Here is a 23,715-nt window from a genome sequence, read left to right as displayed (position 1 = left end):
CATTCTATTGATATACCAACATTTTTTAACACTTACATTTGTATTACATGATCTATTAAATACTTTAATTGTCTTATTAAATTGACTTCAACTCTGTTAGTTGTCGGTAATCTGCCACTGTGGCCGTGGTCACTGAGTTCAGGTCCATTCTGACGTTCAAGGTATTTCTTATAACTGACCCTATGTGGTCCTCCCCCCACTCCTCTCTTCATGATGTGGTGTGGGCGTGTGGCGTATCTCATCCACAACCTAATCTAGTAAAACAACCTACAGATTGAAACGGCTAGCACAGATAATCCAGGCTCGTGGTGTTTCTGAGCAGGGGTCCTGTCCAAGTGGTGGGGCTCTTCAGCCTTATAGTAGTCGATAAGTACTGTTACTATACAAGAGGCACACTCCACAGGTGCAGCTCGGGTAAAGCTATAACAACCACATTTTTATCAGCCAACTTACCTGTCAACTTTATTAAAGACTAACTGTCAGATAAATCAATGAAACCGGTCATTTAAGTATGAATCAGAAAATTCAACTCTGGTTCAAAAAGTGAAGAGTTTGAAGGTATTTACTTATTTGTAATGGAATGTCTTCCTTCAATGGGATAGTTTATTTTAAAAGGGATAGTTCAGCGATGTTACATAATGATATTTGTTTACATACCTTGAAAGTAGTCTAGAGACAAAAAAAATGCTAAATGCTATGGCGAAAATGCTAATTAGCAGTAATACGCAGCATTCTAAAAAGTATGTTTTATTCTCGACGACTTCTATTCCGTTGCTACTACTGTTATGTAATTGGCAATTAGTTTTAGTTGCAGACATTGTCTTACGTCAGATGGCATCACTCCCACACGACGATTGGCCCTCAACCCATCAGTGCAGGCAGAATCGACACACTATCTGACGTAAGACACTGAGTTTCAGGTGCAAATGTTACATATTGGCTCAATGTTAAATGGTCTAATCGTTCGACATTGATATTAACCTCGTTATTTATTTGTCTTCTGATACTTGTATGTATTTCTGTCTTGGTGGGGGAGTAGTTTATTGAGTTTGATTATGAAATATGTCATCTTAGGCACAAATATGTCACTACCTTGGAGAGTGAATTTCAAGTTTCTACATATAGTGCTAAATGGAGGAGATGGGGAATTGATCCCAAAATTGGTAATTGGTAATTATTTGGTTGGTAATTATTTGGACTGGCTCACTGTCCATACATACACTGCTTTCAAGGAAAGGAAAGAAATATCTAAATATATAAAATTGCTGAACTACCCCTTTAAGTTTGACTGCTATGTTAGAATATCTTGAATGAATACATTTGTTTTTTGAGTTGTTGAAATTGATCTTTGAAGACGTGCCCACAGTTTCATAGAAATTTGGTTGAAAAATGTGACTTTTAAATGATATTTTTTTTTTAATTAAAGCTGTTTCCATTCTTACAGTCTTATTGAAGGACAAAATGTACTTCAGGAATGAAAAGACTCCTCAGACTCAAGTCACATTCTTGATGTGTGGTGGAAAACATTCATCCTATAACTTGAAATTCACCCTTCTAGGAAGTGAAATATTTGTGCCTAAGATTACATATTTCGTCATTACATTCAATACACTAAAACTCCCCCACCAAGACGGAAAGACAAACAAGTATCAGGAAAGATCAACAAGTTATGAGGTTAATATCAATGTCAAATGATTAGACCATTTAACATTGAGCCAACACTAAATCCATTGTTTTGGTCCTTGCTGTTTCCCAGAAAATTATGTTTCTCACCTGACCTTTATTTTATTAAGGCATAATATTATAATTTATTTTATGTGGTGGTATAATTTAGAGGTTTATATTTTCTGACCTTGTATTCAAAAGTAGGATGAACATTATTTGATGGCATATGAATAGGGCCAGGAGTTTTTCCTAACCCGGTGACATGACCAGGAAAACCTCCAGATTCTATTTATACGTAAGGTGGTCAGGAAAACTCATAGCTCTATATGAAACCTATAACCTAAAAGTACAGTGTCTTGCGAAAGTATTCACCCCCCTTGGCATTGTTCCTATTTTGTTGCCTTACAACCTGTAATTAAAATAGATTTGGGGGGGGGGGGGGGGGTTGTATCATTTGATTTACACAACAACTACCACTTTGAAGATGCATAATATTTTTTCTTGTGAAACAAACAAGAAATAAGACAAAAAAACAGAAAACTTGAGCGTGCATAACTATTTACCCCCCCCAAAGTCAATACTTTGTAGAGTCACCATTTGCAGCAATTACAGCTGCAAGTATCTTGGGGTATGTCTCTATAAGCTTGGCAGTCATGGGGAAATAATTTTGGCACTGGGAGGCTGCAGCCGGCCCTGGCACACGGCCTGGCCCTGGGCATCGTCATCGCCGTGCTGGGGGAGATCAGGTAAGGCTGGGGAGCCCCTCTAGGGGTGGGTGGTGAGAGGCTGGAAGGTGATAACCTGGTCCTAGATCTGTTTGTGCTGTATAGCCAACTTTTCTGGCCATGACATGGTATAGGTTTTGGGACTAGCTGGGAAGTTGATGCTCAGGTTTTCAAATGTTAGCAGAGCAACAGAAGAGTCTGTTCCTAGGCTTTCAACATGCAGTATGTTGATGTGTAACAGATTGCAAAAAAGCATTGCAAAAACGAAGAATTGTAATGGATCTGTTGATCAGCATTGACTTGAAGTTTTATGACTGTGCTTTCAAAGTAGCCTACAATAGATCATTAAAATGCACAACAGAATTTTAAAATCACACTTGTACCATTTTGATGAGGCAATCTACATCAGCATTTTTTCTTATTATGGTTTTATTGTTGCTACATGCCTCTATATTTAAAATAGTTTGTTTTGTTTTCTAAAGGATGTGCCTCATATAAAAACTATTGTGAACTGTTTAAAATAAAATAACTTAATTCAAATGTATTAGGGTAATTCAATTCTTTCATGTCTCTCTCTGCAGTGGGGGGCACTTCAACCCAGCAGTGTCTGTGTCTGTGTTTCTGATCGGGGGTCTCAACATCATACTGCTGGTCCCCTACATACTGGCTCAGCTGTGTGGAGGGATGATAGGGGCAGGACTAGCCAAGGTGGGTACTCTGTAGCCTACTAAAATGTGGGTTGCACTGTTTCTACTACTACTAACTTGGTATTTAATAGGATTTTAATTATAATTGTTCTTATTTATTGACATTGAAAACAAGTACATTTATTTAACTTAATTATTTGGTAACAATATGTACTTTCTAGTACAAACATTCAAGAATTCAATATACAGTATTTGGTAACTACCTGGCACCAAATGGGTAGGCCTACTGTCATAAAGACTATGTAAACGTCAGGAAAATATCAGCTAGATATTTCACACTTACAGAGGTTTGATCGTCCCATAATACACAACACTTGTACATCCCACACTTATCCTAACAGTATGACCATCCTCATCCTATCAACACTTCAGATAGGGACCATGACAATAATCTCTTTCTACACCTACCCTGCTCTTCTCTTGGCTGCTATCAGGACAGTAAAACGATAAAGCAATTGACGTCCATGAGGGTTGAGTGACCAGGCAGTCACCCACTCTACTCTATTGGCAGTCATTTACATGTACAGTATCCTTAGAGCTGAACAAGATGAGTTGAGTCTGTGTTTCACCACCTTGTAAAGTCAAGAGCTCATTGGCCATCACCCTGCAGGCACATTTGGTTCCTTGGAGGTTGTGGGAACATACGTTTTTGGTTTCCCATTGGTTCTGGGAACGAAGCCATATGTTTCCTGACCGGTAAAAATGTATGTTTTTTAAATGTTCTGAGAACAGAAGTTTTTTTAAACTGCTTTGTTGGCTAAGGGCTTGTAAGTAAGCATTTCACTGTAAGATCTACACCTGTTGTATTCGGCGCATGTGACAAATCCAATTTGATTTGATTTGATTTGTTCTGGGAATGTTAATTTTTAGGTTTCAGGGAGGTACTGAGGATGTTTTACTATGGTTCCCTGAAAGTTTTCAGACGCCTCACAAGTCCTCAACTGGCAGCTTCATTAAATAGTACCCGCAAAACACCAGTTTCAACATCAGCAGTGAAGAGGCGACTCCGGGATGCTGGCCTTCTAGGCAGAGTTCCTCTGTCCAGTGTCTGCGTTCTTTTGCCCATCTTAATATTTTATTTTTATTGGCCAGTCTGAGATATGGCTTTTTCTTTGCATCTCTGCCTAGAAGACCAGCATCCCGGAGTCGCCTCTTCACTGTTGACTTTGAGACTGGTGTTTTGCGGGTACTATTTAATGAAGCTGCCAGTTGAGGACTTGTAAGGAATCTGTTTCTCAAACTAGACACTCTAATGTACTTGTCTTCTTGCTCAGTTGTGCACCGGGGCCTCCCACTCCTCTTTCTATTCAGGTTAGAGCCAGTTTGTGCTGTTCTGTGAAGGGAGGTACACAGCGTTGTACGAGATCTTCAGTTTCTTGGCAATTTCTCACATGGAATAGCATTCATTTCTCAGAACAAGAATAGACTGACGAGTTTCAGAAGAAAGTTCTTTGTTTCTATCCATTTTGATCCTGTAATAGAACCTACAAATGCTTACGCTTCAGATACTCAACTAGTCTAAAGAAGGCCAGTTGTATTGCTTCTTTAATCAGAACAACAGTTTTCAGCTGTGCTAACATAATTGCAAAAGGTTTTTCTAATGATCAATTAGCCTTTTAAAATCATAAACTTGGATAAGCTAACACAACGTGCCATTGGAACACAGGAGTGATGGTTGCTGATAATGGGCCTCTGCATGCCTACGTACTGTAGATATTCCATAAAAAATCTGCCGTTTCCAGCTACAATAGTCATTTACAACATGAACAATGTCTACACTGTATTTCTGATCAATTTGATGTTATTTTAATGGACAAAAAATGTACTTTTCTTTCTTTTTTGACCCAAAACTTTTGAACGGTAGTGTATATGTTCAGTACTAGTCAAAAGTTTGGACACACCTACTCATTCCAGGGTTTTTCTTTATTTGTACTATTTTCTACACTGTAGAATAATAGTGAAGACATCAAAACTATGAAATAATACATATGGAATAATGTAGGAACCAAAAAAAGTGTTAAACAAATCAAAATATATTTTACATTTCATATTTTTCAAAGTAGCCACCCTTTGCCTTGATGACAGCTTTGAAAACTCTAGGGATTCTCTCAACCAGCTTCATGAGGTAGTCACCTGGAATGCATTTCAATTAACAGGTGTGCCTTGTTTAAAGTTAATTTGTGGAATTTCTTTCCTTCTTAATGCGTTTGAGCCAATCAGTTGTGTTGTGACATGATAGGATTGGTATACAGAAGATAGCCCTATTTGGTAAAATACCAAGTTCATATTATGGCAAGAACAGCTCAAATAAGCAAAGAGAAACGACAGTCCATCATTACTTTAAGACATGAAGGTCAGTCAATCCAAAACATTTCAAGAACTTTGACAGTTTCTTCAAGTGCAGTCGCAAAAACCATCAAGCGCTATGATGAAACTGGCTCTCATGTGGACCGCACAGGAAAGGAAGACCCAGAGTTACCTCTGCTGCAGAGGATAAGTTCATTAGAGTTAGCTGCACCTCAGATTGCAGCCCAAATAAATGCTTCACAGGGTTCAAGTAACACATCTCAACATCAACGGTTCAGAGGAGACGGAGTGAATCAGGCCTTCATGGTCAAATTGCTGCACAGAAACCACTACTAAAGGACACTTATAAGAAGAAGAGACTTGCTTGGGCCAAGAAACACGAGCAATGGACATTAGACCGGTGGAAATCTGTCCTTTGGTCTGATGAGTCAAAATTTTAGATTTTTGGTTCCAACCGCTGTGTCCTTGTGAGACGCAGAGTAGGTGAACGGATGACCTCTGCATGTGTGGTACCCACTGTGAAGCATGGAGGAGGTGTGATGGTGTGGGGCCGCGTTGCTGGTGGTTTGCGCTTAGTGGGACTATCATTTGTTTTTCAACAGGACAATGATCCAACACACCTCCAGGCTGTGTAAGGGCTATTTGACCAAAAAGGAGAGTGAATGAGTGCTGCACCAGATGACCTGGCCTCCACAATCACCCGACCTCAACCCAATTGAGATGTTTGGGATGAGTTGGACCGCTGAGTGAAGGAAAAGCAGCCAGCAAGTGCTCAGCATATGTGGCAACTCCTTCAAGACTGGTGGAAAAGCATTCCAGGTGAAGCTGGTTGAGAGAATGCCAAGAGTGGGCAAAGCTGTCATCAAGGCAAAGGGTGGCTACTTTGAAGAATCTAAAATATAAAATGTATTTTGATTTGTTTAACACTTTTTTGGTTACTACGTGATTCCATACGTTATTTCATAGTTTGATTGTCTTCACTAGTATTCTACAACGTAGAAAATAGTAAAAATAAAGACAAACCCTTGAATGAGTAGGTGTGTCCAAACTTTTGGCTAGTACTGTATATTATTTTTTATCACACTTGAAAAGACAAACTCTGAACAGATGTAGAATATGACCAGTGGAAAGTAGCAGTCGATAAGCAAATGTTAAATAATGTTCCTCTGTATCTGGACCTATACTTTTCTCCCTACATATCCTATATTCATATCAGTAATATCTTCTTCTCCAGGTGATTTCCCCATCCATGAACTATGCCAAAGTTTCAGGGGCAGCATTCAACACAGTGCAGGCAGACACCCAGATAGTACCAGCCACGGTGGCAGAGGTGATCATGACTCTGTTCCTGACGATGGTGGTGTGTATGGGGGCCGTGAATGGACGCACCCGCAGCCTGTTGGCCCCTCTCTGCATCGGGCTGACCGTGACCGCAGACATCCTGGCTGGGTGAGGACCCATGGGGTAGAAGGTATGGTGTAAGAGCGGTCGTGGAGTGGATTGATGTAAGGTGTGTGGGTAAGGGATGGGAGAAAGCGGTGGGTGGGGTGGTAGTGGAGTGGAGTGGATTGATGTAAGGTGTGTGGGTAAGGGATGGGAGAAAGCGGTGGGTGGGGTGGTCGTGGAGTGGATTGATGTAAGGTGTGTGGGTAAGGGATGGGAGAAAGCGGTGGGTGGGGTGGTCGTGGAGTGGATTGATGTAAGGTGTGTGGGTAAGGGATGGGAGAAAGCGGTGGGTGGGGTGGTCGTGGAGTGGATTGATGTAAGGTGTGTGGGTAAGGGATGGGAGAAAGCGGTGGGTGGGGTGGTCGTGGAGTGGATTGATGTAAGGTGTGTGGGTAAGGGATGGGAGAAAGCGGTGGGTGGGGTGGTCGTGGAGTGGATTGATGTAAGGTGTGTGGGTAAGGGATGGGAGAAAGCGGTGGGTGGGGTGGTCGTGGAGTGGATTGATGTAAGGTGTGTGGGTAAGGGATGGGAGAAAGCGGTGGGTGGGGTGGTCGTGGAGTGGATTGATGTAAGGTGTGTGGGTAAGGGATGGGAGAACGACTGTACATTCTGCAGAACAACTTTTCAGATACAATCAAATCAAATCAAATGTTATTAGTCACATGCGCCGAAAACAACAGGAAAATAACAGACCTTACAGTGAAATGCTTACTTACGAGCCCCTAACCAACAATGCAGTTAAAAAAAATACAGATAAGAATAAGAGATAAAAGTAACAAGTAATTAAAGAGCAGCAGTGAAATAACAATAGTGAGACTATATACAGGCGGGTAGCGATACAGAGTTAATGTGCCGGGGCACCGGTTATTTGAGGTAGTATGTACATGTAGGTAGAGTTATTAAATTGACTATGCATAGATGACAACAGAGAATAGCAGTGGTGTAAAGAGGGGGGGGGCACTGAAAATAGTCTGGGTAGCCATTTAACTAGATGTTCAGGAGTCTTATGACTTTGGGGTAAAAGCTGTTTAGAAGCCTCTTGGAACAAGACTTGGCGCTCCGGTACCGCTTGCCGTGCGGTAGCAGAGAGAACAGTCTATGACTAGGGTGGCTGGAGTCGTTGACAATTGTTAGCGCCTTCCTCTGACACCGCTTGGTATAGAGGTCCTGGATGGCAGGAAGCTTGGCCCCAGTGATGTACTGGGACGTTCGCACTACCCTCTGTAGTGCCTTGCGGTCGGAGGTCGAGCATTTGCCATACCAGGCAGTGATGCAACAAGTCAGGATGCTCTCGATGGTGCAGCTGTAGAACCTTTTGAGGATCTGAGGACCCATGACAATGCTTTTCAGTCTCCTAAGGGGGAATAGGTTTTGTCATGACCGCTTCACGACTGTCTTGGTGTGCTTGGACCATGTTAGTTTGTTGGTGAAGTGGACACCAAGGAACTTGAAGCTCTCAACCTGCTCCACTGCAGCCCCGTCAATGAGAGTGCTCGGTCCTCTTTTTCCTGTAGTCCACAATCATCTCCTTTGTCTTAATGTTTGATGTAATGGCCTACCTTTGTACAGTATAGTTAACTACTACTGAGATAAATACCTGTACACTACCAATAAAACACAATGTACACCACAATACACTCCTTACTGTGTACCGTAAGACACCACATGCTCTATCATTCATTCATGCATCGCTTTTATATCACATCCTCTACAGGGGAGCAGTGTCTGGGGCATGTATGAACCCAGCTCGTGCCTTTGGCCCGGCCGTGGTGGCCAACTACTGGAGCTACCACTGGATCTACTGGGTGGGACCCATGTCTGGAGCCCTGCTAACCGCCAGCTTCATACGGTACTGTACAGCTCTGATCTTCTGGGGCCTGGATACCTGGCTGTTTACATCATTGTCCTGTTTGGATTGAAACAGAAACCGACTGGAGCCCAAGCTACTATTGAAACACTTTGGTTGGGAAAGCAGCCTTAATCTTTGTCCTTGAAATGACCATTAATACTAAAATAATGACCCAACTGGAGCTCCATAGATTAGAATGGAATATATTTACTATTGAATGGAAGTTGCCTACACTAGCTGCAAGTGTGGGATTAGAAGCCTTGTCTGCCCATAAATTCTTGCAAATCAGCAAGAGAATCTAGCACCACCATATCGGGGGATATGTTGTCTTGTGCGATAAAGCACTGTATCGTAACATGGCTGTTAGACAGGGCTGTTTGTCCTCAACTTGATAAACATGAACTGTCCCTCTAAAATCAATGGCTAGCTATGTGATGGAAAGTTACTCTTACAATGGGTGCTTTTATACAATTCTTAAGTCTGGGAGAGTCATTAACCTAGTTTTAACAATGTGTGGATTTAACACCTTTTTATCTTGATTTTCCTTGTTAAAGTCTTGTGTTGTCTAAGACATATTTTGTGGAATTATTTACATTTATGTTAAAAAAAACGAAAGAAACAATGTGTGGAAGCAACAACTTGTTGAGTGATGTTACATTCAACAATTCTGTACTATTTTGATGGTGTGTTTTTTCTATTTTCAGATTACTGCTTGGGGATGAGAAAACCAGAGTTCTCTTGATGTGATACAGATGTAGGTTTCCAGTTCAAGTCCATAAAAATGTAAATTTCCAAAATCCACATAAATTCTAACAGTATTTTTGTGTTACTATTTCCATGTCTCTTAGTTTAAAATAATCTTACCAATGTAACTTTATTCTATACCGGTATATATAGATTATCTATTGTCCATAAATGTAATCTATTTTATTCAATGCCATTTGTATAAACGAATTTTTGTGCATTAAATATTGCATTGCATATTTCTTTCTATGATTGATCCCTTTTGACATAGTAGAAGTGACTTCTGGCCCATAGTCTGTGTTTTATACCGCCACCTTTTGGTTATGTGGTGAACTACAGCCTTGCATTGGTCTCTCTCACTGTACTGTGATACAACCTTCCATATGCGTCATGCCTTTTCACTGATTATCTGCACACAGACATCCAAAAACTAGCCACAGTAGATAACATTGAATTTGACACAGTAATTGCTATCTTGACTGAAAGTCTAGCAGCATCTGTCATGATATGAGTGTCTCAGCCATAGAAATATAATTACTAGAAAGGACATAACCCCTCAGACAACCGGTCCTCCCATTATGGCCTCATTTACTTGAACGTGGACCTCTCTTCTAGTAATTATATTTATATGGCAGACACTCATTTGAGACAGTAGTATGTGAACGTTCAAAACATTTTGCAGTGAAGATTCAAGAAATTAAGTATAAACGTGTACAGCAGAGGCGTCGTCGTCATGTCCATTTATTGATTTGTACGTTGGAAATATAGAAGATACTGTTTCTTTCATACGCAATTAATACAAATTAATTATTAAATTAATTCATTAATTCCATTAGTGCCCCCTCAAGAATAAGTACATACATGATACCTGTAAGCACAGTAACAGTCTGATTTTGCCACATTCTACACATTTACAATGTCAATTTATCACCTGTTATTTGCTGATGGATGTGTCTACCATTTAGGACAAATAATAAGATATTATGCTAAAGTGTAAAAAGCCAGTTTCATGTTTCACTGGATTGTCTTTTACTCCCTTCAGAGAATAACAGGAGCAGACTTTGCACTGGTGCAGAGACTTCGTCAAACTGTCTAGTTTTAATGCTTAATCTTATCTAGCTGGGACTGGCTAACATCAATGATCTATGCATGATTAATACAAGCAGGTTAACCAAGATGAAACTGTTTTGCTTGACCTGTAAATCTAGAACATTATGTCTAGTAGTAGGCTGCTGTATTAACAAACTAACAAAACATTTAGTTTATTTAAATAGTAAAAACATATCATAATCATATTGACATATGCTCTATGCTGAAAATGTTGTTTTCAAATCAGTGCCAACAAAATATCTGTCTGCTGGACGATTACTATACTGTGAACTGGTTGTCTGTTGTACTGTGTTCACTAGAGTAAACTGACTTGGATTAATCATAACATGGATATCAGTGTCAAAGAGTCCATCGTTGGTCAATGGAGCAATTAAATTTTATGCTCTCTCTCTCGCTCTCTTTCTCTCTCCACTCTCTATCTTGCCCTATCGTTCTTTGAACTTACCAAAGTTCAAGTGATTAGCAATGCAAACAGGTAGATATTTGGACACACACCTGCGGACATTATCGCTAGTGCTGCACTGTATCTCTAGATACAAAGACTCCTCTCTCTCATCTATTTTCTCTCCAAACTCCTCCATTCTCTCTCTCTCTCTCTCTCTCTCTCTCTCTCTCTCTCTCTCTCTCTCTCTCTCTCTCTCTCTCTCTCTCTCTCTCCTCTATTCTTGCTCTTTCTCCTCTATTCTCACTCTATCTCTCCAAACTCCTTTCCACTATGACAGAAGGGACAATGGAACTGGGTGACATTGGGACATCCCTGATGGCATCAGACTCTAAGAAAGCACCGGTCAAGCCTCCCAACAAGTTTGAGCGCCTGGTCCAGCCGTGTCTGGCTGAGCTGGTGGGGACCATGTTCTTTGTGTTCATCGGCTGTGTGTCGGTCATAGAGAACGTGGAGGCAGCAGGGAGGCTGCAGCCAGCCCTGGTCCATGGTCTGGCTGTAGCAGTCATGGTGGCTTGCATGGCAGAGATCAGGTCTGTGTGTTTATATACAGTGTATTGATACCCTGTCTCACTGTACTCACTGTACTGTGTTGTTTTGGATAAAAGTGTCTGCAAAGTGTCTCATATTACATCATTACAGTGTTGTACTTTGGTCTCCTTTTGAGATTAACGTTAATCGTTTGTTTTCAATAGAGCATTTATATTTTGCATGAACAGTATGTTGTGTGCTTTAATATGAGTGGAATAAATGCATTTGAGTGCAATGCATGCCCATTATTCCATTATATTTGCAATGTTCTATATTGCTACAACGTTCTATATTGCTACAATTTTGGGGTCAAAATACTGAACACACACGGAGTGGAAACACATAAGTCACGTATTCTTTTTGTGGTGATTATGTGTTTCTTCGTCATGTGCAGAGTTCAAAAACAGTCTTTCACAGATAAAGGTAATAGACCTAAGGTTGTAAAACCATTCTCATTCCAGTGAGTGCCATTCAACTTATAAACAGTGGCCATTGTGGTGTAATGTGTTATGATTTCACAGATGCACCTGACACATACATATCCCAAGTTTATAAAGCAACTGTGACCCCATTCATATTGTTATACCTAATAATTGAGTGAACATATTAACAATGTCTAATCAATATCTAAAGCTTATCTCCTTGAACTGATACAAAGGTGAAAGTGTGAAGGTGAGTAATGTTAAACTGTGAAATATACTGTGTAAAACCCAACCCTCCTGGGCTATCTGACCATTCTTCTGCTATTTCTCTCTGACCTTCACAGCGGCTCCCATTTTAACCCACCGTTTACCATTGCTATCTACCTGTGTGGAGGCATGAAGCTGAATATGGTGGGGCCCTACCTCATCAGTCAGCTCATAGGGGGTGTGCTAGGTGCTTCTATGTCAAAGGTGAGGGTTAATGTCACGTTCGTTATACGAATCGGACCAAGGCGCAGCGTGGTATGCGTACATTCTTTATTATAATAAGAATGAACACTGAACAAACTAACCAAAATAACAAAACGACACGTGAAGCTATACAAAATGAGTGCTGACAGGCAACTACACATAGACAAGAACCCACGAACACCAAAGGGAAAATGGCTACCTAAATATGATCTCCAATCAGAGACAACGACAAACAGCTGCCTCTGATTGGGAACCATATCAGGCCACCATAGACATACAAATCACCTAGACCTACAAAAACCCTAGACATACAAAAAAACCTAGACAATACAAAAACTACCGTACCCACCCTAGTCACACCCTGACCTAACCAAAATATAAAGAAAACAGAGATATCTCAGGTCAGGGCGTGACAGTTAAACCTGATATCAGTGGTCATTCAATGCACATCTATGACTAACAGTATCTGTGGAGGTAGAATTGTGTCATGCACCTTGAATTTATTTGAAATGCAGAAAAAAAATATCAATTGGATTGAGTCAAATCAAAACTAATGCAAAAAAACTATAAAATGAATGTTTACAACTACAGTGATTAGATATGCAGACAACAGACATGACCCCAGTTTAGCTCGTCAGACAATGCATTGGGGTTGGTAGTAGCATAATGACATCACTGCCAGTAAAAGTAAATGAACCTGAATCCATTGTTCCTCAGCTGATGACCACAACAGAGAACTACTCCAAGGCCCAGGGGGCAGCGTTTGCCCTGCTGCAATCACAAGATCAGCTGTGGGGGGCTCTGTTTGGGGAGATAGCCATGACCTGCCTGGTCACCATGGTGGTGCTGCTGGGGGCGGTCAACGCCAAGAGTAGCAGCCCCATGGTGCCCTTCATGGTGGGCTGTACTGTCATCATCAACATCCTGGCTGGGTGAGATACTGAGTGGAATTTTTCACTTGTACTGTAACTAGGCCCAAAGTTTTTCCTGGCTACTTGACCTGGTCAGTTCTCGCTATAGGGTTATTAGGGCCTAGAGGTTTTCCTGGCTACTTGACCTGGTCAGTTCTCGCTATAGGGTTATTAGGGCCTAGAGGTTTTCCTGGCTACTTGACCTGGTCAGTTCTTGCTATAGGGTTATTAGGGCCTAGGGGTTTTCCTGGCTACTTGACCTGGTCAGTTCTTGCTATAGGGTTATTAGGGCCTAGAGGTTTTCCTAGCTACTTGACCTGGTCAGTTCTTGCTATAGGGTTATTAGGGCCTAGAGGTTTTCCTGGCTACTTGACCTGGTCAGTTCTTGCTATAGGGTTATTAGGGCCTAGAAGTTTTCCTGGCTACTTGACCTGGTCAGTTCTTGCTATAGGGTTATTAGGGCCTAGAGGTTTTCCTGGCTACTTGACCTGGTCAGTTCTTGCTATAGGGTTATTAGGGCCTAGAGGTTTTCCTGGCTACTTGACCTGGTCAGTTCTTGCTATAGGGTTATTAGGGCCTAGGGGTTTTCCTGGCTACTTGACCTGGTCAGTTCTTGCTATAGGGTTATTAGGGCCTAGAGGTTTTCCTAGCTACTTGACCTGGTCAGTTCTTGCTATAGGGTTATTAGGGCCTAGAGGTTTTCCTGGCTACTTGACCTGGTCAGTTCTTGCTATAGGGTTATTAGGGCCTAGAAGTTTTCCTGGCTACTTGACCTGGTCAGTTCTTGCTATAGGGTTATTAGGGCCTAGAGGTTTTCCTGGCTACTTGACCTGGTCAGTTCTTGCTATAGGGTTATTAGGGCCTAAAGGTTTTCCTGGCTACTTGACCTGGCCAGTTCTTGCTATAGGGTTATTAGGGCCTAGAGGTTTTCCTGGCTACTTGACCTGGCCAGTTCTTGCTATAGGGTTATTAGGGCCTAGAGGTTTTCCTGGCTACTTGACCTGGTCAGTTCTTGCTATAGGGTTATTAGGGCCTAGAGGTTTTCCTGGCTACTTGACCTGGTCAGTTCTTGCTATAGGGTTATTAGGGCCTAGAGGTTTTCCTGACTACTTGACCTGGTCAGTTCTTGCTATAGGGTTATTAGGGCCTAGAGGTTTTCCTGACTACTTGACCTGGCCAGTTCTTGCTATAGGGTTATTAGGGCCTAGAGGTTTTCCTGACTACTTGACCTGGTCAGTTCTTGCTATAGGGTTATTAGGGCCTAGAGGTTTTCCTGACTACTTGACCTGGCCAGTTCTTGCTATAGGGTTATTAGGGCCTAGAGGTTTTCCTGACTACTTGACCTGGTCAGTTCTTGCTATAGGGTTATTAGGGCCTAGAGGTTTTCCTGGCTACTTGACCTGGTCAGTTCTTGCTATAGGGTTATTAGGGCCTAGAGGTTTTCCTGACTACTTGACCTGGCCAGTTCTTGCTATAGGGTTATTAGGGCCTAGAGGTTTTCCTGACTACTTGACCTGGTCAGTTCTTGCTATAGGGTTATTAGGGCCTAGAGGTTTTCCTGGCTACTTGACCTGGTCAGTTCTTGCTATAGGGTTATTAGGGCCTAGAGGTTTTCCTGGCTACTTGACCTGGTCAGTTCTTGCTATAGGGTTATTAGGGCCTAGAGGTTTTCCTGGCTACTTGACCTGGTCAGTTCTTGCTATAGGGTTATTAGGGCCTAGAGGTTTTCCTGGGCCTGGTACAAGTCATTCCCAGAAAAGGATTTGTTCTCTTAATAATTAGCCTGGATAGAGAAGGTTTGGAAAAAGTTTATTTGAAGGTTTGTTTATTAACTATTCAGAAACCACTATTATATAATTTGTTACCTATTAAATAGAGTTTGTTATAAATTATTTACATGGATATAACATGCATTATTATACACTGTTTAAACAAATGATATGCTGATTTATAAAATGTTAACTAATAATGAACAAAGAAATAATGGAAGATAAACAAATGTTCAAGTAGAGTTGTTATCAACGATTACATCCACAACTGAAGATATGGAACAGCCACTGCTAAAATGTGCATTATTGTGACATAAAGATTAGATAAGCATCTTAGATAGGTAGTGCAGATAACACGCTCATTACATTGCAATTATGACCTTCTGGGCATTTTTAAGGAAGGTATTTACTGTTCCCACACTACACCATGATCATGGCAAAACATGAAATACTTGTTATCTCAACATTTAGTTTCATAGCATCATGGGTAGAGATACAGCACATGGTTGTTTTGATGGACATGGTTCTGCTGCATACCTGGAGACAATCATGTTTTCTACTATCATGGTTCTGAAACTCTTTGTTGTTATTATTTCTTCAGTGGAGATGTGTCTGGAACCTGTCTGAACCCGGCCAGAGCCCTGGGTCCTGCTATAGTGGCCAACTACTGGACCTACCACTGGGTTTACTGGGTAGGACCTATCACTGGTGGACTGGTGGCTGCTGCACTGGTTAGGTGAGGATAGACTACACACAGAGATCCTACTAAATGACTTCTAATATGTCATTCTATGAGGCTACGTCCCAGACAGAATAGTCTGGTTCAGTAGCTATACTGTAAGAATGTGTTCGAGATTGTGCAGGATGATGCATGGAGAAACTGAAGTACTCGCACACCATTTCACTGTATGTGTTTTCTCATGTTCCTCAATGTGTAGTCTCTTTATTACTGATGTGAAAGCGAGCATACTGAATGAAGATCTATAATGTCACAATAAAGCATCATCTTCAGAACCTCTTATGCTATCTGTTTTTTTCAGACTACTGCTTGGAGACCGGAAGACACGTATTCTCATGAAGTAATACCATATATCGAGTTGACAGGTCTGAGATTACCATTGTTGTTACATACAGTACCAGTCAAAAGTTTGGACACACCTACTCATTCAAGGATTTGTCTTTATTTTTACTATTTTCTACATTGTAGAATAATAGTGAAGACATCTAAACTATGAAATAACATATGGAATCATGTAGTAACCAAAAAAGTGTTAAACATATCAAAATATATTTAATATTTTAGAATCTTCAAAGTAGCCACCCTTTGCCCACTCTTGGCATTCTCTCAACCAGCTTCACCTGGAATGCTTTTCCCGCATATGCTGAGAACTTGTTGGCTGTTTTTCCTTCACTCTGCGGTCCAACTCTTCCCAAACCATCTCAATTGGGTTGAGGTCGGGTGATTGTGGATGCCAGGTCATCTGATGCAGCACTCCATCACTCTCCTTCTTGGTCAAATAGCCCTTACACAGCCTGGAGGTGTGTTGGGTCATTGTCCTGTTGAAAAACAAATGATAGTCCTACTAAGCGCTAACCAGATGGGATGGCGAATCGCTGCAGAATGCTGTGGTAGCCATGCTGGTTAAGTGTGCCTTGAAATCTAAATAAATCATTGACAGTCTAAATAAATCATTGACAGTGTCACCAGCAAAGCACCCCCACACCATCACACCTCCTCCATGATTTACGGTGGGAGCCACACATGCAGAGATAATTCATTCACCTACTCTGTGTCTCACAAAGACATGGCGGTTGGAACCATAAATCTCAAATTTGGACTCATCAGACCAAAGGACAGATTTCCACTGGTCTAATGTCCATTGCTCATGTTTCTTGGCCCAAGAAAGTTTCTTCTTATTATTGGTGTCCTTTAGTAGTGGTTTCTTTGCAGCAATTTGACCATGAAGGCCTGATTCACACTGTCTCCTCTGAACAGTTGATGTTGAGATGTGTCTGTTACTTGAACTCTGTGAAGCATTTATTTGGGCTGCAATCTGAGGTGCAGTTAATTCTAATGAATTTATCCTCTGCAGCAGAGGTAACTCTGGGTCTTCCTTTCCTGTGGCGGTCCTCATGAGAGCCAGTTTCATCTTAGCGCTTGATGTTTTTTTCATCCTGCACTTGAAGAAACTTTCACAGTTCTTGAAATTTTCCGGATTGACTGACCTTCATGTCTTAAAGTAATGACAGACAGTCCTTTCTCTTTGCTTATTTGAGCTGTTCTTGCCATAATATGGACTTGGTGTTTTACCAAATAGGGCTATCTTCTGTATACCACCCTTACCTTGTCACAACACAACTGATTGGCTCAAACGCATTAAGAAGAAAATAAATTCCACAAATGAATGTTTAACAAGGCACACCTGTTAATTGAAATGCATTCCAGGAGACTACCTCATGAAGCTGGTTGAGAGAATGCCAAGAGTGTGCAAAGCTGTCATCAAGGCAAATGGTGGCTACTTTGAAAAATCTCAAATATAAAATATATTTTGATTTGTTTAACACTTTTTTGGTTACTAAATGATTCCGTATGTGTTATTTCATAGTTTTGATGTCTTCACTATTATTCTACAATGTAGAAAATAGTACAAATAAAGAGAAATCCTTAAATGAGTAGGTGTGTCTAAACGTTTTACTGGTACTGTATATTATCACCATTATTGTTATATTATCACCATTGTTGTTGTTATTATCATCATTATTGCTATATTATCACCATTGTTGTTGAATATATTATCACCATAATTGTTATATTATCACCATTGTTGTTGTTATTATCATCATTATTGCTATATTATCACCATTGTTGTTGAATATATTATCACCATAATTGTTATATTATCACCATTGTTGTTGTTATATTATCACCATTACTGTTATATTATCACCATTGTTGTTGAATATATTATCACCATTATTGTTATATTTTCACCTTTTTTGTTTTCCCAGTATATTTTGGGGACACTATTTTCCTGTGACTATTTGGGATTAAAAGCTTTTTATAAACAAAGTGACAAGCTATTGTCAACCATGTATTTTTAACATACACTTAGTGTACAAAATATTTAAAAGACACCTGCTATTTCCATGACATAGACTGACCAGGTGAATCCAGGTGAAAGCTATGATCCCTTATTGATGTCACTTGTTAAATCCACTTCAGTCAGAGTAGATGAAGAGGAGTACAGATTAAAGAAGGATTTTAAAGCCTTGAAACAATTGAGACAAAGGTGCCTTTGAACGGGGTATGGTAGTAGGTGCCCGGCGAACCAGTTTGTGTCAAGAACTGCAATGCTGCTGAGTTTTTCATGCTCAACAGTTTCCCGTGTGTATCAAGAATGGTCCACCACCCAAAGGACATCCGGCCAACTTGACTCAACTGTGGGAAGCATTGGAGTCAACATGGGCCAGTATCCCTGTGGAACGCTTTCAACACCTTGTAGAGTCCATGCCTTGATCAATTGAGGCAGTTCTGAGGGCAAGGGGGGGGGGGGGGCAACTCAATATTAGAAAGGTGTTCTTAATGTTTTGTACACTCAGTGTATATCAGTCAAGTTATTATCAGCACAGAACAGTTTGTGTCGAGGACTGACTATTGCAAACACCCAGGAATAGTGGAAATGTGGTTATCACTGTCAGATACTGAGACTCAATTTCAGTATTCCCTTAAAGAAGACCAACAAAAGAATGCCCAAATGCAGAACATTTTGTAGAAAATAATGTGGAAAAGCCAACTGAATTTCCAACCAGGTGTTTTGTGTATGGAGGGCTTCACCACTTTGTAAAACTTTGGCCCAACTCTTCATCTCATTACCTTATGAATCAGCGGGGATATAAAAAATAAAAAATAAACTTTCCCCATAAGTCAATTACCAAAACACTCAGTTCAAACGCAAACAACAGACGGCAAAATAATGAAGGACCTTTTCAAAACCACAGGGTCCATCTCTGGCATGAGTGTTGTGCTCCCATGCTCCTGGTCCTATAGCCTGTAAAGGAGACCCAGTCAAAGGCTGGCCTGGAGGGTCTCATGCTGTTTCCACATTGTACCCCGGGCCTCCCCACAGCAGTGGCCCACATGGGAAAGCTGGCCAGGCGGTGGGATAAACCAATTACCCCCCAGATGGAGGGGACTCCTGCCGGCACACCATCCGAGGGGCTCACGGCCTCCCGCTTCCAGGCGCTCCTGGAAAACCCCGGGACGTCGTTCCCTCAGAGTCCGGCTGGAGAATTCCCAAAGATGGGAATTGTGTGACCTCAAAACCCCGGAGAGTAGACAATATTCAGCTCGGTGGTGACTTGGTGAGGGAGATCTGTGTTTGAAAATATACTTTTTTGGAGACTTTAGGAGATATGAGTTAGAGTTGAGAGGGGTTCATAATTTTTTCACACCACAGTTTTGCATTTAATAGTATTTAAAATGTTGGTTAAAACGCTATGCCATTTAGGGTTTTTCAAGGGTGCTTTTCTAAGACAAATGTCCTGCCTGAGTTGGCGAACAGCAAACATAGTGGATTTTAGCAGGTTAATCTTATAGGTTTAACCTAAACCTCATCAAGTGGGAGGAGAAGAAAGAGGAAAGTGAGAGAAAGCAAAAAATAGTGAAGAGAGGAAGCCTAGGGGATTATAGTATCGGGAGTTATTATGATCAAAACCTCACGAAGAAACTAAGTTTGACAATAACTGGACGAACCGGAAGGATAAGAGAAGAGAGACAGAAAGAAATAGATGTCACGCCCTGGCCTTAGTTATCTTTGTTTTCTTTATTATTTTAGTTAGGTCAGGGTGTGACATGGGGGGATGTTTGTGTTTTTTGTCTAGTCTAGGGTGTGTGTATTGTCTAGGGGGTTTTGGTAGAGTTCATGGGGTTGTGTTCAGTGTAGGTGTTTATGTAAGTCTATGGTTGCCTGGATTGGTTCTCAATTAGAGACAGCTGTCTATCGTTGTCTCTGATTGAGAGTCATATTTAGGCAGCCATAGGCATTAGGTAGGTTGTGGGTAATTGTCTATGTTTGACGTTAGTAGCGTGTGTCTGCACTTTCGTTTGTTAGCGTCACTGTTGTTTTGTCTAGTTTGTATTAGTGTTCGTTTCATCTTCAAATAAATAGAATATGTATTTATATCACGCTGCGCCTTGGTCCTCTCTTTCACCTAAAGACGATCGTGACAATAGAAGAGAGATGGAAAGAGAAGATAGATAGAAAGAAAGAGGAGAGATAGAAAGAGAACAGAGATATTAAGAGGAGCTAGAAAGAGAACAGAGATAGAAAGAGTAGATAGAAAGAGAACAGAGATAGAAAGAGGAGATAGAAAGAGAAGATAGAAAGAGAACAGAGGTAGAAAGAGAAGATAGAAAGAGTAGATAGAAAGAGAACAGAGATATTAAGAGGAGATAGAAAGAGAAGAGAAAGAGAACAGCGATAGAAAGAGGAGATAGAAAGAGAACAGAGATATTAAGAGGAGATAGAAAGAGAACAGAGATAGAAAGAGGAGAGAGATAGAAAGAGAACAGCGATAGAAAGAGGAGATAGAAAGAGAACAGAGATATTAAGAGGAGATAGAAAGAGAACAGAGATAGAAAGAGAACAGTGATAGAAAGAGGAGAGTGATAGAAAGAGGAGATAGAAAGAGAACAGAGATATTAAGAGGAGATAGAAAGAGAACAGAGATAGAAAGAGAACAGTGATAGAAAGAGGAGAGTGATAGAAAGAGGAGATAGAAAGAGAACAGTGATAGAAAAAGAACAGTGATAGAAAGAGGAGAGCGATAGAAAGAGAACAGTGATAGAAAGAGGAGAGAGATAGAAAGAGAACAGCGATAGAAAGAGGAGATAGAAAGAGAACAGAGATATTAAGAGGCGATAGAAAGAGAAGAGAAAGAGAACAGCGATAGAAAGAGTAAAGAGATAGAAAGAGGAGAGAGATAGAAAGAGAACAGAGAGAGAAAGAGAACAGAGATAGAAAGAGGAGATAGAAAGAGAACAGAGATATTAAGAGGAGATAGAAAGAGAAGAGAAAGAGAACAGAGATAGGATGAAAGAAAGAAAGAAAAAAAGAAAGAACGAAAGAAAGAACGAACGAAAGAAAGAGAAAGGGTTAAAAGATAAAGGAGATAGAGTTGATCTTGGTGGATAAAGTGACCAGTCTAATGGCTTGAAATTGCCCCCTTGGATTCATGAGGCCCAGTGGTTCCTGGCTAACAGCGTCTGTGACAATGATCATTATGTCTGTCGGGGCCTTGTCACCGTGGGCCCATTGTGGGGGCCCCATTCAGCCCACAGTCATTTACACTTTCATTGGCAGCTATTTAGTCCCAATAAAACGTTCAACACAGCAATTTGTGAATCCTGCTCAGCCAAGTAGACGTGTGGAATAGGCATAAAAAGGAGTCGCTTTAAAAGTCAATGAATTGTTCCATCTTTTTGGGGGAGGGGCAAGGGGAGGGAACTTAGATTTTTGGGGCCCGAAAAGTCCCCCTCCCACCTCTGCTCACTCTGTTTCCCAGGCTGTGATCGGGGAGCAACAGCCCCAAAAGAATAGACTGATTCAGACTACTCATTTTCTGTCCCCATCTTAGCCATTTGTATATCATTTTACGCTGAGTTATTCCATTAACATTAGCACTGCATATAATTAGGCCTGTATAGGATGCAGTGGAAAAGGGCCAAAGTAGAAACTTGTTGGACAGTTGGCTCTAAACTCCCATTCCCCTATAAAACAGAGATTATGCACTGTGTTGCATATGGATGGGGGTATAACATCCCATTTAAGCCTATTCCATACCAGATATATCAAAAGACACAAAAGCCTTGTGCTTTTAGATGCTGGTCTTTAGGAGGGGCTCATGTCTCTGGACTTTACTATTCATGTCTCTGTTGTGAAACACTCTATAGACCACAGCTAGATGGACTGGATAGACTAAATACAAATCTATATTAAGAATTTGCATTCAGACGCAGGTTGTAATACTTTTAAAATTCAGATTTTAAATGGATCGTTTTCTATCACTAGGGTTATTTGAGGCCATATTAATAAGCTCCTTGAACATTGGCCATTAACTATCTATTAAGTATTTATTAACTCTTATCTAAAAAATTCCACCTTCAACACTGCTGAGATTGCTAAGAGAAAGAGCCCAAACTATGTACCTCTGCAGTCTAATAAAGACTCCCACATTCATCACCTCAGCTTTCTATCTGTCTGTCTGGTCCACAGTTTGCTGAGCTAGCAAGACTGGCAATACTAATGTGATACAATATGTTATAGTGCCTTGAGTTTTGTCTCCAGCCTCTTCTGAGACGTGAGTCTAAATCCCACTGCTTCCATCTAAAGCACAGGTCTGTTGAATGTGGCTGATGAAGGACAGAGGGTCTGAGACATATAATCAATCTTAAAGCTGAAGAAAAATAGTCTTCTTCATTCACTATCCCAGCAGCTCTGTAAAACCCCACTCTGTCTGCGTCACTCAGTCCACTGACTACCCACAATAGAGCAGGAGGGGCTGCCACGCCCAGGCTAACACTGAGGGGAGGCCTGGTGGTTGGGGGGCAGAGGTGAGGGGGTTTGGGGTTGACATCCCCTCATCTTTCAAACTCTCCCTCTAATGCTTACGGTTGTCTAACGCGTAATGCCAAAAGCTCAATGAGTGAAATGAAAAATGCATCTGTACCACATGTTTAACAGTATTGTTTTAATAGACAATAGATACAATAGTGCAATAGATGTTTTTGTCATTTAAAGGTGTTGCAGAAAATTGTAATGCAAATATTCATGATCATTATTTCCTACAGGAGGAGCTATTTTCAACAAATATTTTCTCATAATGCTCAAGAACCACAATAAAGAATGTTATGAAGAACAAAATAAATCTCTTGTTCAAAAGTTTAAGTAATTGCTTGAAAGTGCATTTCAAGTCAGTCAAAAAAGTACACAAGAAATCCCCACAAACATTGCTTATATATTTGGCAATAAATGGTAATCAAACTGAAGGTTTGCACCTTCACTGTAGCATCATCCCATACCCTGTAATAAAACCAGAATGATACAATCAATATGTAAATCATCAAATCCTTGTGAATTTACACAACATTTAATTTACATTACAATAACATATTTCAAAACCTATTGTACAAAGGAATAAACAAGACCACATAAAACCTCTAACAACAATCAGACATTAAATTCATAAGATTTCCTGCCACAGTAGTTCAGAGGACACCTCTCACGCCGAGACCCTGAAGTGAGCAGCAGTTGGTGTGGGGAGAGACAAAGCGTGAAGCAGCAGTCTAACCATTTTTAGTCTCTGGGAGCTGTGGGCGTTGAGAAGAGAGACAAAGGGCCAGGCTCTCTAAGCCTTTCCCTGCTGGGGCCGGCAGGGGCCCCTCTAGTGCTGCCTGGATGGGTCCCCTGTGGGCCCCTGCCCTGGGCCTTGTACTCCTTGTGCTCTACAAGTGCTCCAACAGATTTGTCCCTGCTGGTGTTGTGAGCGGTATAGAATCAGGAGGAGTAGAAGGGACAACATCTCTCAAACCGCTGTGGTCGTGAGGAACTCATCTCG

The 23,715-nt window shown here is 41.0% G+C and overlaps 2 protein-coding genes across 2 annotated transcripts; both read left to right on the top strand.

The window, feature by feature from the left end:
* The first annotated feature begins 1,927 nt into the window (after positions 1–1,927).
* LOC120044079 (aquaporin-8-like) lies at positions 1,928–9,446 on the top strand. Its single transcript, XM_038988667.1, has 6 exons — positions 1,928–1,960; positions 2,317–2,411; positions 2,972–3,098; positions 6,639–6,853; positions 8,565–8,699; positions 9,404–9,446. The coding sequence occupies exons 1-6, from the start codon at positions 1,928–1,930 to the stop codon at positions 9,444–9,446; spliced, it is 648 nt and encodes a 215-aa protein (XP_038844595.1).
* Positions 9,447–11,059: 1,613 nt separating this feature from the next.
* On the top strand, positions 11,060–16,279 carry LOC120044677 (aquaporin-8-like). Its single transcript, XM_038989352.1, has 5 exons — positions 11,060–11,528; positions 12,293–12,419; positions 13,137–13,351; positions 15,701–15,835; positions 16,140–16,279. Exons 1-5 carry the CDS (start codon positions 11,269–11,271, stop codon positions 16,180–16,182), a joined length of 780 nt encoding a protein of 259 aa, XP_038845280.1. The 5' UTR covers positions 11,060–11,268; the 3' UTR covers positions 16,183–16,279.
* The last annotated feature ends 7,436 nt before the right edge of the window (positions 16,280–23,715 follow it).

Source organism: Salvelinus namaycush, chromosome 3, assembly GCF_016432855.1.
Source record: "Salvelinus namaycush isolate Seneca chromosome 3, SaNama_1.0, whole genome shotgun sequence".
Lineage (NCBI taxonomy): Eukaryota > Metazoa > Chordata > Actinopteri > Salmoniformes > Salmonidae > Salvelinus > Salvelinus namaycush.
The sequence above is the reverse complement of the archived record's forward strand: the minus strand, read 5'-3'. Positions and strand labels throughout refer to the sequence as shown.